Here is a 16,490-nt window from a genome sequence, read left to right on the forward strand (position 1 = left end):
CGTAATCCCATGACCACTAACCTGCCACTGCTGGGCTTCTGAGCAAGGCCCTTAACCCTTGACTGGTCACTTGTATGAATGAGATAATTGTAAGTCGCCCTGGATAAGGGCATCTTTTAAATGCTGTAAATGTAAATTTAGGCATTAGCTTTATCCCATTTCGATACCAAGTGAACTGGTAATGTGAGTACAAGTCATCTCTGTGTGATACAATTCCAGGCCTAGACTTCTCGTCTCCAAGGCAACACCAGAGTAGTCCTCTGAAGAGATGAGGGTTTGTGTTGGCATGGTAACAGCAAACCGGGCTTGGTACACACCAGCTCTACTTTTTTTGGCATCGGATAGAATTCAAGAGTCAGCCACAATGACCCTGATACGAGTGTGCCACATTCACAAAGCAAATTACTGCCCTTCTATTGAATGTAATTTGCCTAACCTGGCTGCTTTGTGTGCGTACGGAGCCTCGGGTGAGGGCGGCTTTGTGTGCAGGAAGTGAGAAACTCACAGAGAGTGTGTGGGCGGGTGTTTGCTGCGATTGCCGAGTGTGGAGCCTCGCATCAAAACATCTTTTTTTTCTTTTTTGCTACAGTCTTGACAAAATGCTCCACAAATCTTACGTGTGAGACTCTGAGAACAATTACACTGTAAATAAGAGCGACAACAACAACAACAACAACAACAACAACATGTGAACAAAACATCAATAAAAGAAAATGGTTAGTCATCAAAATTGGAATGGTTCTCCAACAATCTTAAAGAGTTCCCAAAGGTGTTAAGTGCTTAGCTGCTTTTACTTCACTCTCATGTCCAACCAATCCTAAACCATCTGATGCAGCACTCTAACCCTCTCCTTCTTGGACAAATTGCTTTAAAATAACCTAAAGGTGTGTTTGGGTTTATTGACCTGTTAGAAACCAAAACTCTGTCCCTCTAAGTGCTAACCACATGTGATGACATGACACTGCAAAATGCTGTGGTGGCCATGAAAGTTAAATCACCAACAGTGTCACCAGCAATGCACCCCCATAACATCACACCTCCTCCTCCACGTCTTACAGTAGGAACCACAAATTCAGAAACCATCTGTTCAGCCTGATCTAACAGACCATAGGTCAATTTTCCACTGATTTATTGTTTGCCAAAGCAAAGTCTCTTCTGCTTGTTCTTCTTTTGAAGTAATGGCTTCTTTGCTGCAATTTAACCATGAAGGCCTGACTTACACAGTCTTCTCTGAACAGTGGATGTTGAAATAAGTCTGCAATATGAACTCCAAGAAGTATTTATATAATTCGGCGACTTCTAAGGCTGGTAATTCTAATACACGTATCCAGAGGTAGCTTTTTGTCTTCTTTTTTGGGGGGATGGTCCTCATGAGAGTCTGTTTCATTATACCGCTTGAGGGTTTTGAAGACTGCACTTGGTGATACATTTAATGTTCTTGAGATGTTTCAGATTGACTAACGTTCATTTCTTAAAGTAATGATTGTATGTCTCTTCTCTTTTTCTTTTTTCTTTTCTCTTTTTCTTTCCACATGCTTTTATTTTGATGTTTAAAATAAATGTATGTAATTTTTTTATAATACTGGTATTTTTGCCCAGTTCTTGACATAGGATTAAGGGAGGTAATAGCTTGGTGGTTACAACGTTGAACTTCTCATCAGAAGGTTGTGAGTTCAAATCCCAGCACCACCAATCTGCCACTGCTAGGCCCTTAAGCAAGCCCCCTAACGCTCAAATGTTCAGTTGTATAAGATAATTGTAAGTTGCTCTGAATGATGCAGAAAATATATGATTTATTTATTTTCACAAATGATTCTTTACACATGATTTTTTTCGGTACATGAAGTTCTGTTTATGACATTATTCACATGAGCTCACAAGTTAAGATGGAAATATATTTAGAAGGAAGGTGCACACAGGTGGATTATGTTCTATGTAGGAGATGCAACCTGAAGGAGACTGTAAGGTGTTGGTGGGGGACAGTGTAGCTAGACAGCATCAGATGGTGGTCTGTAGGATGGTTTTGGAGGTGAAGAAGAAGAGGAGGAGAGTGAGGACTGAAAGAAGAATAAGATGGTGGAAACTGAAGGAGGAAGAGTGTAGTGTGATATTCAGGGAAGAGGTCAGACAGGGGCTCAGTGGTGGTGAAGAGGAGCTGGATGATTGGGAAACTACTGCAGGAGTGATAAGGGAGACAGCTGGGAAGGTACTTGGTGTGACATCTGGAAATAGAAAGGAAGAGATGCAGAGGAGTTTTTAACCAGGTTATTTAACAGGATTTTGGAAGGTGAGAGGATGCCTGAGGAATGGAGAAGGAATGCAATCTTTTAAAATAAGGGAGATGTGCAGACCTGCAGTAACTACAGGGGAATACAGTTTATCAGTCACACCATGAAGTTATGGGAAAGAGTAGGGGAAGCCAGGCTGAGAGAAGAGGTGACCATCTGTGAGCAACAGTATGGTTACATGCCGAGGAAGAGCACCACAGACGCATTATTTCCTTTGAGAATGTTGACGAAGAAGTATAGAGAAGGTCAGAAGGAGTTGCATTGTGTGTTTGTGGATTTAAAGAATGCATACGACAGGGTGGAGAGAGGAGTTGTGGTATTGTATGAGGAAGTCTGGTGTGTCAGAGAAGTATGTGAGGGTGGTGCAGGACATGTATGAGGACAGTGTGACAACAGTGAAGTGTGCAGTAGGAACGACAGTATGGTTCAAGGTGGAGGTTGGACCGCATCTAGGATCGACTCTGAGCCCTTTCCTGTTTGCAGTGGTGATGGACAGGTTGACGGTCGAGGTCAGACAGGAGTCTATGATGTTTGCAGGTGATATTGTAATTTGTGGCGAGAGTAGGAAGCAGGTTGAGAAGAGCCTGGAGGTGGAGGTACGCTTGGGAGAAGGGGAATGAAAGTCAGTAGGAGAAAGACAGAGTACATGTGTGTAAATGAGAGGGAAGGCAGTAAGGTGGTGCGGTTGCAGGAAGAAGAGGTGGAGAAGGTGGAGGAGTTCAGGTACCTGGAGTCAACAGTGCAAAGTAATGTAGAGTGTGTTAGAGAGGTGAAGAAAAGAGTGCAGGCAGGGTGGAGTGGGTGGAGAAGAGTGATAACAGGAGTGATTTGTGATAGAAGAGTATCTGTGAGAGTGAAAGGGAAATAGTTTATAGGTCTGTGGTGAGACCTGAGATGTTGTATGGATTAGAGACAGTGGCATTGGGTAAAAGACAGGAGGTGAAGCTGGAGGTAGCAGAGCTAAAGATGTTGAGGTTTTCTTTGGGAGTGACGACGATGGACAGGATTAGAAATTAGTTTATTAGAGGGACAGCGCATGTAGGACGTTTTGGAGACATGGTGAGGGAGGCAAGATTTAGATGATTTGGACATGTGCATAGGAGGGACATGGGATATATCAGTAGGAGAATTCTGAGAATGGAGCCACCAGGAGAGAGGAAAAGTGGAAGACCAAGAAGGAGGTTTATGGATGTGGGAGAGAAGACATGCAGGTAGTTTGTTTGGAAGAGGTAGATGTAGAGGACAGGGGGGTATAGAGACGGATGATCCACTGTGACAACCCCGAATGGGATAAGCTGAAAGAAGAAAAAGAAGAAGATTATTATTATTATTATTATTATTATTATTATTATTATTATTATTATAATTAATATTATTATTATTATTATTATTATTATTATTATTATTATTATTATTATTATATTATGCGTGCTAACAAATTGCATTACAACACTGCCCTCTTGTGGTATGTCGCAATTGCTGCCAGTTACAGTCCTTTAAAATCGTTATTCTTATATCTAATATAGTCATTTTAAAAATGTGTTGTATCTATTATTATTATTACAGTATTATATTATTATTATTATTATTATTATTATTATTATTATTATTATTATTATTATTATTGTATACTTATACATTGCATTACAACACTGCCCCTTGTGGTATGCCGTAATTACTGTCACTAACAGTTTTCATGTTGTGCTTCATGGGTTTTTTTTTTGTTTGTTTCATTGTTTTTTAATATTTATTTATCATTTTAACTATTGTTACTGTTGTTGTTATTATTAAAATTATTATTATTAATAATATAGGCATTATTAATAATGTTGTTGTTGTTATTATTATTTTATTATTATTATTATTTATTATATTATTATTGTATGCGTGATAACAAACTGTATTACAACAATACCTATTTGTGGTATGCAGTTACTGTCACTAACAGTCCATGGTTGTTTGTTTCATTATTTATTATTATTTATTATTGTTTATGTTAAATTAAATATCCTTATTATTAATATAGCCACGATTATTATTATTATTATTATTATTATTATTATTATTATTATTATTATTATTATTATTATTATACCCCTGACATCAAACTGTATTTAGGCACTGCCCCCTTGTGGTTTGCCGCAAATACTGTCATTAACAATCCTTCATGTTTTTTTTATTTTTTATTCATTTGTTTTTACAAAAAAAATATTTTATGATACATATTAATTTGTATGCACCGCCCAGATAAAAAGCTTTGTCAGAGAAAACATATTATTACTATTAAGATTTATATATTTTATTCAATATGCTGCAGTTATTTTTTATAAGATTAAAAATAAATAAATAAATCCTTTTAAAAAATACTTTAAATTTATCCACAATATTTGTGATTTGTTCGTCCTTTATTTTTCCAAATCATGAAATGAAAATATTTCGTTTTGCGGAATTTTGAACGTCGCACACTACTCGTACTAAATGGTTAGTGTCGGCCAAGATGGCGGACTCGCCCTTGCTTCCTTACATACTATCCAGTACGCGTAGTACGCAGTTTCGAACGTCGCGTATTTGTGGGGGGGCGCTCTGACGTGGCCGCTTCTGATTGGTTCAACCAACGCGGGCGATTATTTATTTTTTTTTGTATTTTTCTAGGCCACGCCCAGGCGTCATTACGTCTTTACATAACGTAAAAAGGGGGAGGGGCTAGTAAACAGATAGAGAGAGCGAGAGAATCCCGAACAAAGAAGAAGAAGCAGAAGAAGAAAAAAGCAGAAGCGAATTTATTTGGATCCGATTAAAAACCCGCAAGGTATGAAATTAGATATATTTTTTTTTATCTCCGGTTTATGGCGATTTTTTTCCCGCTCGATTTTTTCCCCCTCGCAGCGGTTTTTTTTTTGGGAGCGTGCACGCGCGTCCACCAGCCTCCCTTCTCGTTGCAACTCCATATATTTACCATCAGTGCAATGCAAGCGCCATTACTGTGTGGGGTAAAAATGGACAAAATGGCCATGTTGTGCTTGTTTCTCATGCATTTGCCCCGTGCAAGATCCTGCACGCTCCCCCCCCCCCCCCCCCGCCTTTTTGATCGTTACTATTTTGGCTCGTGTTTGCACCAGTAAATAATCCTGGTGCCTCCTTGTTTTTGTGTTTAAAACACGCCATTAATTGGCTGGGATTGAATCCTGACCTCTTCTCATTGTAACGAAATGCTGTTGTCTTCCAGAGCACCTTCTTCTCCTCCACCTTCTTTTTCTTCTCATTCTCCTCTCCAGCTCGTGCACCTTTCCAACCTGGTCATTAGTACACTTGCACAAGCATTATAATAATATTATTGACATTATTAGTATTCATACAGCAGACATAGGGGACAGAAAATCCTCAGACCTTCCCAACAAATATGCATGAAATTGAAATGCATCATTTTGCATATTTATTGGAGGACATAATAAATGCTTCATAAACCAGTTAGATTCATGTTAGTATCACTTCTAGAGGGGGGGTGTGTGTGTGGGGGGGTAAGCTTATAGACACTAACATATAAATGTGCGCTTTATAACTTATTCGTCTCCTGTAAAACATCTTCGGGACAATGCCCGCTGTTAAAAGTGCTATTCAAATGAATCGGCATTAAATTGTCACTTTGTTGTGCTGATCTTTCTTTGCGTTGTCTCCTCAGATCTTCATCATGCCCATTCGCCGTTCAGCTGCGGCTCCTCCTAAAGAGGACGCGCCCTCGGCACCGGCACCTGATCCAGGTACGAGTTCGCACCTCTCCTCTGCCGGGTCTCCAAAGCTGTTATTCACCGACCCGGCATAACATTATGGCTGGTGAAGTGAAGAACGCTGATGATCTCTTCATCATGGCACCTGTTAGTGGGTGGATTTATTTATTAGGCATCATTTTGTCCTCAAAGTTGACGTGTTGGAAGCAGGAAAAATGTGCGTAAGGATTTGAGCGTTTGACAAATTGTGACGTCTAGACGACTGGGTCAGAGTGTCTCCAAAACTGCAGCTCTTGTGGGATGTTTCTGGTCTGCAGTGGTCAGTGTCTATCAAAAGTGCTTCACAGAAGAAATGGTGGTGAACCGGCGACAGGGTTGTGGGCAGACGAGGCACATTGATGCACGTTATGAGTGAAGGCTGGTCCGTGTGGTCCGATCCAACAGACGAGCTTCTGTAGCTCAAACTGCTGAAGAAGTTCATGCTGTTAATGATCGACAGGTCAGGACGGTTTTGGCAGCAAAAGGGGGACGAACACAATATTAGGCAGGTGGTCATAATGTTATGGCTGATCGATGTTTGTAAACAGGTTGCCAGAGACCATGAAGACGGCAGTCGGCTTTTCCACATTTACGAGTAGGTGTTGCAAGTGTCGTTCGACAATTCAGGAGTCGGATCGAGTGCGCTATAGCGTTCTCTTCCTGTATTCGTTGTTGCGGTAGTTGCGTAAAGTTCGTTGGACATGCCCACGTGTAGTCGCTGATGGTAAAGTCGTAGGCTCACGTAGAAAATGTGAATGGTCACCTTGTGGTTAGCGCTGAAACGTGAACACATGTTTTCGACCTGTGTACGAGACACCGGGGTTGCGATTTTATTTACAGAATTGGCTAATCGAGATTTTCTTAATTATATGCAAATTAGGTGTGAGTCACAAAACATTTCCTTCAGTGATTGGTCAATATCAGCTCAGAGCCCAGGTTCCGACTGAAGGAAGATAAACGTACAACGGGGGTCTAATTGTAACCGATCATATACAGCTCATGGTGTAATCTCTACCAAGGTGCCAAGCATCTTCTTCTTTACAAGCGTTGTTTTGTCTTTGTAACATCGTGACTTGGTATTTTGATTGCTTTACATTTGATTTGCACGTAGTCACAACTCCACGTGTCGCATGAACAGGGAACTGAAGGGTCACCTGTCGCGTTGATGCTAGAATGAATTTCTCACACCGAGACGACGCATTTTCATTCATTGCCACACCGTTTTAAAGAGCCGTAAGCGTTAGTCTGAAACGACGCAGGTCAAAGCACAGATGAACAAGATCCTAAGTGTTTTCAGATGTTTCAGTGTGGACGAGCAACGTTTTGGCAAAGGTGTGGGCGCAGAGCGTTTTTTTTTTTTAAGACAAAAACATTATTTTCACATGTATCTAGATTAATGCAGACGTACGTGTGTGTAATATATATATTATATTTTATACACGTTTCGTCACATTCACGTTTGGCCGTGTAAAACACCAGCACTAGCGATTACTAAGCGAATCATTTTCTGTGTGTAGTAATTTGAAACTCTCTCTTGTACCTTTTTCCAGAAGCCAAAACCAACTCGGCCGAGTCCACCTCTGCAGAGGAGGAGCAGAAAGCACCTCCGGAGGCCCCGGAGGGAGAGGAGAGCGGAGACGCTGGAGAAAAGTCCACGGAAAACACTCCGGAGGACGGGAAAACCGGAGAGGACGGAGAAGCTGCGGAGGGCGAGAAGAGCGGTGCAGAAGAACAAGGGAAGAAGAAGAAGAAGAAGGATGCTGCAAAGAAAGTGGAGTGAGTCAGGAAGCCCAAAGACACCTATCCAGAGCGACTATTAATGATCTAATTTATACAACCGAGCACTTAAGGGCCTTGTTCAAGGGCCCGGGAGAGGAAGCTTCCACAATTGATTTCAATAATAGAGTAATATTGTGGTTTTCTGAAGACGTGAATCTGATTATTAATGTTGATGTGTAGCTTCTGTTATTGGAATCATTGTAAAAGTTTGGAATTTTTATCACAAATTCTCACTTTAATGCCTCGAGTTATTATTTTAGCAATTTTAATATTAACGTTCTCTCGCTTTGTGATTGAATCTGCTGACAGGGAGAAGGAAGGAGGCGAAGAGAAGAGTAAAAAGGTGAAAAGGAAAATCCCTGCTTGGGCCACCATGTCTGCCAGCAAACTGGCCTGCGCTCCGAAAAGCGTCTCCGTGTCACAGCCGAAAGTGGAAGAAATCCTCCTCGACGCTATTCAGGTTTGTTTTTCCACTGATATCTAATATCGCCACAAAAGTACAAACAGAAAGTGTGAGGAACGATGCTACCTGTGAGGATTTTCCAACTTGTGCAGTCACATGGGCAAAAACAAATGTGCTTTGAGACTTATCAGAGTTTCAATGTTAGTATTTCGGTTTCAGAACTGTAAGGATCGGTCCGGCGCGTCCATCTTCACCATTATGAAATACGTCACGAAGAAATATTCCTCTATGGAAATGGACAAAAGGACGAAAAGCCAGTATAAGAGGGCGATGAAGAAGCTGGTGGAAAGAGGAACTGTCAAGCAGGTGAGCTGGGAATGAAAAGATTCAGTTCCACATTTGCTTTTATAATAAGCTCCACTCTTCTGAGAAGATGTTCCACTAGATTTTGTGGATATTTATTTCTCATTCGGACAAAAGGGTGTTAGTAAAGTCAGGGAGGCCTGGGGTGCAGTCAGCGTTCATATAAATCCCAAAGGAGTTCAACAGGGTTCTTTGATTTATAGCAGGAGATCTTCTACTCCAACCTGTTTGAAGCATATCTTCATGGAGCTGACTTTGTGCATCGTCATGCTGGAACAGGTTTGGGTGAAGAGAGATCTTTTTTACAATTGTGTAAATTTGTGGGAACAGTTTGGAGATGAATTGCACGTGGCTGGAAACGTCAGGTTTCCCAATACTTTTGTTTCGTTGATGTATGAATATTAATTTATGATAATTTGTAGGGCTTGAATGCATTTTGAATATTAATGATCTCACAACAGGCCATTATTCAGTGGTGGTGGTTTTTCTGGTTTTTTTTTTTTTTTTTTTCCTCTTTTCTTTCTAAATAATGAACAAAATTTTTTCGGAAACTGAAAGAAAATACCCTTAAATGCAAATGAATGAATAAATTAATAAACTTACTACTTATAATAATCTAATTTACTATGCATGTTTACCGCATCAGGGAGGTTTAACAACACGTTTTTACCAACATTAAGTGAAGCAAGAAATGCACATACATGTACAACATGGTCTGTCTGAACACTCGATTCTGACTAATCTAATAATCTATTAATATTCTGACTAATAATGTCTCACTCGGTTTAATCATTATTCAAAATGAATGAGGTTTGTTGGATTTTGTGTGTCATTGAATTGATGCGATTATAATGCAAGTTTGGTATTTTAGATAAATAATAGATATATTTTGACACATGAAAACAGCAGTCAAGACCTACTTGAACTATATTAAGCCTTGTTTTTGTTCTGTGGAGATTCAGAGCCGTGAAAGTTCTATAGAACGGTGATTTCTCAGCTGTCTCATTTCTCCTTGCAGCTGAAAGGAAAGGGTTTCTCGGGAAGTTTCACCATCGGGAAGCTCCCTACCGAGTCCAACTCGAAGAAGGTATGGTTTTGTATGCTTGTCTCCACTTTATCAGCTGATCTTGAATGAAGTAGTTTCATTATATTGACTGTGTGGTATAGTCCACGATCCCGTCTTTTGACATTTCATTTGATCAATGAAATCCTTCTTGTCGTTTCCTTAATATTCTGATTCATGCATCATTGTCATTCTGATCGTCCTGTAGAAGCCCTCGACCTCAAGTTTCTCAGGATCGAAGGGGGGGACGCTGGGCGAGGCTCTGCCACTGATCATGACTCGCCTATGTGAGCCCAAGGAGGCTTCGTACATCCTCATCAAGAAATACCTGGAGCAGCACTTTCCCCAGCTCAACATAGAGAGCAGGTCAGAGGCAAAAAAAAATATTCATGGTGTAACGTATCGAACTGGAAGATCTGTAACCTGACTTGCCAGATGTTTGGGTGTGTTTCAGGCCTGATGTGCTGAAGAACTGCCTCCAAAGGTCTGTGGAAAAGGGATACTTGGAGCAGATCACCGGAAAAGGCGCTTCAGGGACCTTCCAGGTGCGTACACTTGGTGGAATATCTGTCGTATCTCAGTTAAATTGAAACGAGAATCCTAATAAACTTGTTTAGAAGTATTTTCTAAAGTTCTGATCGATTCTGGCTGGAAAATAAAAACCACTAGGTGTGTTTTGTAGGATACGAAACCCCAGAACAGGCCCTGATCAGTCAGAGAAATTTATTTTTGTCTCTGTTTGCCAGCTGAAGAAATCTGGAAACAAGGTTCTCCTGGTTGGTGGGCTCCTGGAAGATGCGATTGTCGCTGCAATCACGGCCATGAACGAGCCCAAGTGCTGCAGCATCAGCGTTCTGCGCAAGTTCCTGGTGGAGAACCACCAAGACAAGACGGCTTATTTCATCGGTAAATACGTCAGCACAGACACCTGCCTCGCTTCAAATGTGCCTCTTCTTTGGATTTCTGCTTCAGTAACTTTTTTTTTTTTTTTTTTTTTTTTTTTGGATTCTTTGTAGTGGCGAACTTGAAGAGAACACTACAGCGGTGTAAGATGATGGGCTGGATGGAGCAGATCACCGGTCATGGGCTCAGCGGATCTTACCAGCTCAGCTACCCGTTCTACCCGAGGTACACATTGTTTGTTTTGTTTTTGTAACCATTAATTTCTCCAGGTACTACCACTACAATATAAAGACAAAAGTATTGGGACACCTGATTTTTCCACACCATGTGTGTCCCTTCACTTGAACTATGAACCACAAATCTCTATGAAGTTATGCTTCAACATGGGTTGGAGTGAAAGATCTCCTGCTAAAGAGCTATTAAGCCTATTGAACACTTTTGAGATGAATGTGACCGCTGAATGCACCCCAGGCCTCCTCACCTCACCTGCTTTTACTAATACCCTTGTCACTTAATGAGCACAAATTTCCAACCAAAAATTTAGTGTAACATCTTCCCAGAAGAGTGGAGCTTATTATAACAGCGAATGGTAAGTGTGGAATGGGATGTTCAAAAAGCACATGCCCTAATGCTCAGGTGTCCATAAGAAGCAAAAGAAACCATAAAATGTGTTTGCAAAGGTTCTGTAACTGTATAAGTTGTAATTGTTATCAAATTAATTGTTATTACTTTATGCTGTTAGAGCAAAATCATCTCTGGTTTCGGAAAATAGTAAATTTGCATCATCTTTACCGTTCGTCACCACGTGTTTAATTCCATACCTGCATCTATTTCCTCCACAGTCCAGATATGCTGTTTCCAGAAATGATGGAAAAAATTAAACAGAAGGAGAAAGAGAAGCTTCAACTACAAAAGAGGAGGAGAGATGAAGAGTCTGAGGAGGAGGAGTCTGAAGAGGAAGAAGAGGAAGAGTCGGAGGACGAGGAGCCTCCTCCTCCTCCTCCTCCTCGTAAGAGGTTAGAAATTCTCTTAAACTTTTAAAGGCAGCTGTGTAGAACTTTGAACGAGGGCTCAAAGTATTCCTCGAATAACTAGAGAAAATCGAATTTAATTAAAATTGAGCTCCGTAGGTGATGGAAGCTCAGTGGTTAAGGTTTTGGACTTTGAAGTTCAAATCCCACCACCACAAAGATGCTACTGCTGGGTCCTTGAGCAAGGCCCTTAACCCTCCCCTGCTTAGTTGTAGGTCGCTTTAGATAAAAGTGTCTGCCAAATGCCATAAATGTATATGTTCGTAAAGTCAGGTAGTGATGTAGGTGAGCTGAGGAGGCCTGGGGTGCAGTTATCGTTCACATTCATTCCAAAGGTTTTCAATAGTGTTCTAAGTTTAAGTGAAGGGGAAAATTTTATGCCCCAGCATCCAAGGTGTCTCAATACTTTCGCTCATCATTTCTATGTGATTTCAATAAAAAGTTTTTTCCACAGGACTCAAAAGAGACCCGCGCCCAGAAAGCGTCAGCCTCCACCCAGGAAAAAACCCAAGACTACCAGCAGAAAACCTGCACCTGCAAAGAGGCCGGCAGCTTCCGCTAAGAAAACCTCAGCTTCTGATAGCAAAGCGGCGTCCAAGAAAATACCTCCACCCGCTAAAGCCACGCCAGTCAAGAAAGCCGCTCCGGCCCGTAAACCCAAAACGCCCATCGCCAAGAAGATGACCAGCCGAGTGTCCAAGCGACCGACGCCCAAGAAGACACCGAGCAAGAAGCAGGAAACTTCCTCCGTGACCGAGTCGAAATCCGCTGCTCGAAAGTCTCTCCGGGCCAGGAAATGATCCGGCGACCCCACGCTCGACTGTAGCTCCCAGTCACTGCAGTGCTTTTTCCGCTAATTCTTTCTTTTTAAGAATCATTTTAGTAGCTTCACAGTTCTCCAAACCTCCTGTTAGAAAGACTTTTTTTGTAGACCGTAGTGCTACATTTCGGTTTCTTTTTATTTTATTATAATTTTTTTTTTTTTTTTTTTTTTTATGACAGAGTTGTTGTGTTCCGAGTATGTTCACACCGCTGTGAGATCTGATGTAGGTGCCGTCATGTTTTCCCGCCATGTTGTGCACATAAAGATTTTTTTTTCCTCTTTCCCCCGACTCGTTTGTCTCGGCCGAGGAAGATCAATTTTACTCGCGTCGTAGCCTTTTTTTTTTCACGTTCACGTTTGTGTTTTGAGAATTCTCCACTGAAGTATTCAGTCTTTTAAGTATTCGGTCTTAAACAAGGCTGTTTTTTTTGTCCTGTTTTCCCCGTGGATTTACAGTAACGTAGGGAAATAGCAAACATGGTTTGGTTCTTTTGTTTAAATTAAAGAGATACAGTTACACATGACTGGTGCCTAGTTTTTAGTTTGACACTCGATTTGGGGCCATGTGGGATATAATTTTTTTTTTTTTAGCTGTAATATAAAGGTGAATATTTATATACATTTGTTTTCTGTGTAATAAGGCAAAAAAATAAAAAGTTTAAGCTTCCGTGAGTTAAAATAAGTCGAATACTATATAGTACACCCAGTAAATTAACCGAGTGGTATTCAGATTTAGAAAAAAGTAATCCCCCGTTTTATCGCGGAATTATATTCGCCACATAACTAATTTGTTTAGCTGATTTTCCCGGTCTCTCGCGGACAGCGCGATAGACCAAAAAACTTATAGGGAATTGTTTTTAAGTTTTCATATAAGTTTTATGTTGAAATAAAATCTATTAATAAAAAAAAAAAAATTATAAAATAAAGTGAAATGTACACATAGAATAGCGTTTTTTTTTTTTGTTTTTTTTTGAACGTAGCCACCGCGATAAACATGGGGGGATTACTGTATTTGATTTCAATTGAGCATTAACTATGGCCTGCATGCATGTAACTGATTGCTTTTATGTAGTCCTTAATAAAGTGACTATATTTGTACTTCAAACGACTTTGCAATTCGTGCAAATAATACCAATCACAGGTGTGAGATACACACGTGTCTGAAACTTCGTTCTGGTTCTTCAGAAGTCTTTCCATGTGGATTGTGGAAAAATTGACTTAAATTGACTCAGCATCACATTATGAGATGGTATCAAAAAGTTTCAAAACTAGTTTTATTAATAACAAATAACTTCATTTATCTATGTCTACACAATATCATCTTTAGAATAGTCCTCTTGCAAAGCAATACACTGCTTCTGCCACTTCTGGAATGTGTCGTGGAAGTCTTTTTTTATTCAAAACGTTGTGGATTGTTCTCCCATGATTATTATGCACAAGTTGCCGAATGGTTTGGACATCTTCAACAGGCTCTTGTAACGCACGTGCCACTCAAAGCACTTAAAGCATAGCCGTGTTTCACGTCAAACGTACACAAAGGGTAACACTGGAGTAAAATCATGGTATTTCCAAAACAGTATTTTTCAATTATAATTACATGATCAATTAGAGCCAAATTTTTTTGTCCATGGGTTTTTTGTATGTACCAGGATTAGAGTATACATTTGGTGCAAATAAACCCACATTACACAGTGTTTCCTTCAAGGATATAAAAATCTAGCTGTGTGAAAAATAGTATCTGGTATGTATTCATCAGTCTCTGCCTGAAACAATCATTGTATTAATTTTTATGAAATTATTTGCAGGGATGATTACAAAAATAACATTAATGTTCATGAAAATAAGGAATAATAATGATTTTTAATTATATACATATCAAGAGCTTGAGCTTTCATATATTTTATGGTTGTGGGTTTTTTTTTTCATAAATTCTGTGCTTGAAATAATAATAATGCACTTAAATCTGAAAAAGATTTTATTATAAACATATTTGTAGGTGGTTTCACTTCAATAAGTGTCAGCTAAAAGTAATCTTTAGGCCAATTTCTAAAATAAAAAAATATAGAATATAAAATAGTTTTTATAATAATTGGGTGGTATGAAAACTATGAACCCATTTTCGCAACGATTGCGGTAGTTCTTGAAGGCACCCTAAGCGGTTTATTGGAGAGGTAAAGTGGGCGTGTCTCCGAGCAGAAGGAACGCAGTGGGCGGGGCTAAGATGATAAGGTGAGTCGGTCAGGTTGGGATCTGTGGGGAATTCAGTGGGAGCGGCGGGCTGTGTGTTTGGGGCGCAAGTGTAAGTTTTTTTTCCCTATTAGTTTTTGTCGTTTTAATGACAATAAGACACGAATTTAGCACCTTGTGTGTATTAATTCCATTAAAGTCAAATAGAGTGCTAGGGCGAGGTTCAGTAACATGTTGAAGATTACAGGAGGTGTTCAAGGTGCCGATGGCGTTAAAGGTGTTTTTGGAATGTTACAACAAATATTGAGATTTGAACTTGAAATGATTTATATTAGGCTTGAGCTGGAGTTTTGATGGGGCAGATTGCATAGGTTTTGTTTGGGAATGTTTGCTTGTTTCGGTTTGTTCGACGGGAACATGCTGGGGAGAGAGAGAGAGAGAGAGAGAGAGAGAGAGAGAGAGAGGGGGGGGGGGGGTAGTTTCTAATCTTCTCTACCTGTGCAATGAAATTATTGTCAAACATGCAACCAGGTAAAAAAAAGTATAAAATACAGTGCTGTTAATGATTTAACTTGACATGAATAGAAAGTGTGTGGGAGTCTGAGTGTGAGTGAGTGAAGTTGAATTAATGTGTAAATGTGAAGGTGTGTGTGTGTGTGTGTGTGTGTGTGTGTGTGTGTGTGTGTGTGTGTGTGTGAGTACTAAACTGTGTGTCTGCATGAGTGAATTGTGTGTGAATACTACTGTGTGAATGAGGGTGTGTGTGTACTGAGTGTGTGGGTGAATGAGTACTACACTGAATGTGTGTGTGTGTGTGTGTGTGTGTGTGTGTGTGTGTGTGTGTGTGTGTGTGTGTTTGTGTGTGTGTGTGTGTGTTTGTGTGTGTGTGTGTGAATGAGTACTACACTATGTGAATGTGTGTATGTACTGAGTGTGTGGGTGAATGAGTACTACACTATGTGAATGTGTGTGTATGTACTGAGTGTGTGGGTGAATGAGTACTACACTATGTGAATGTGTGTGTATGTACTGAGTGTGTGGGTGAATGAGTACTACACAATGTGAGTGAATGAGTGTGTGTGAATGAGGGTGTGTGTGTACTGAGTGTGTGGGTGAATGAGTACTACACTATGTGAATGAGTGTGTGTACTGAGTGTGTTTGTGTGTGTGTGTGTGTGTACTGAGTGTGTGGGTGAATGAGTAATACACTGTAAGTGAGTGAGTGAATGAGGGTGTGTGTGTGTGTACTGAGTGTGTGTAGTGTGTGTGTGTACTGAGTGTGTGGGTGAATGAGTATTACACTATGTGAATGAGTGTGTGTGTGTGTGTACTGAGTGTGAGTGCGTGTGTGTGTGTACTGAGTGTGAGTGCGTGTGTGTGTACTGAGTGTGAGTGCGTGTGTGTGTACTGAGTGTGAGTGCGTGTGTGTGTACTGAGTGTGAGTGCGTGTGTGTGTACTGAGTGTGAGTGCGTGTGTGTGTACTGAGTGTGAGTGCGTGTGTGTGTACTGAGTGTGAGTGCGTGTGTGTGTACTGAGTGTGAGTGCGTGTGTGTGTACTGAGTGTGAGTGCGTGTGTGTGTACTGAGTGTGAGTGCGTGTGTGTGTACTGAGTGTGAGTGCGTGTGTGTGTGTGTACTGAGTGTGAGTGCGTGTGTGTGTGTGTACTGAGTGTGAGTGCGTGTGTGTGTGTGTACTGAGTGTGTGTGTGTGTACTGAGTGCGTGTGTGTGTACTGAGTGCGTGTGTGTGTACTGAGTGCGTGTGTGTGTACTGAGTGCGTGTGTGTGTACTGAGTGCGTGTGTGTGTACTGAGTGCGTGTGTGTGTACTGAGTGCGTGTGTGTGTACTGAGTGCGCGTGTGTGTGTACTGAGTGCGCGTGTGTGTG

At 40.6% G+C, this 16,490-nt stretch overlaps 2 protein-coding genes across 3 annotated transcripts in view; both read left to right on the forward strand.

Moving 5' to 3' along the window:
• The first annotated feature begins 4,957 nt into the window (after positions 1-4,957).
• On the forward strand, positions 4,958-12,698 carry hp1bp3 (heterochromatin protein 1, binding protein 3). The gene is made up of 12 exons (XM_083534896.1): positions 4,958-5,097; positions 5,968-6,046; positions 7,603-7,828; positions 8,141-8,291; positions 8,454-8,600; positions 9,616-9,684; positions 9,869-10,026; positions 10,115-10,205; positions 10,407-10,566; positions 10,677-10,788; positions 11,406-11,579; positions 12,049-12,698. Exons 2-12 carry the CDS (start codon positions 5,977-5,979, stop codon positions 12,392-12,394), a joined length of 1,704 nt encoding a protein of 567 aa, XP_083391022.1. The 5' UTR covers positions 4,958-5,097; positions 5,968-5,976; the 3' UTR covers positions 12,395-12,698.
• A 1,942-nt stretch (positions 12,699-14,640) lies between these two features.
• Positions 14,641-16,490, forward strand: part of sh2d5 (SH2 domain containing 5) — a 12,156-nt gene continuing 10,306 nt past the window's right edge. The window contains exon 1 of one of the 2 annotated variants that reach the window (XM_083534907.1): positions 14,641-14,716. The gene's annotated coding sequence lies outside the window, so the exon portion shown is untranslated. The remainder of the gene's footprint in view (positions 14,717-16,490) is intronic. The other variant, XM_083534908.1, reaches the window with a different exon arrangement.

Source organism: Silurus aristotelis (assembly GCF_946808225.1).
Source record: "Silurus aristotelis genome assembly, chromosome: 29".
In the NCBI taxonomy this organism is placed as follows: domain Eukaryota; kingdom Metazoa; phylum Chordata; class Actinopteri; order Siluriformes; family Siluridae; genus Silurus; species Silurus aristotelis.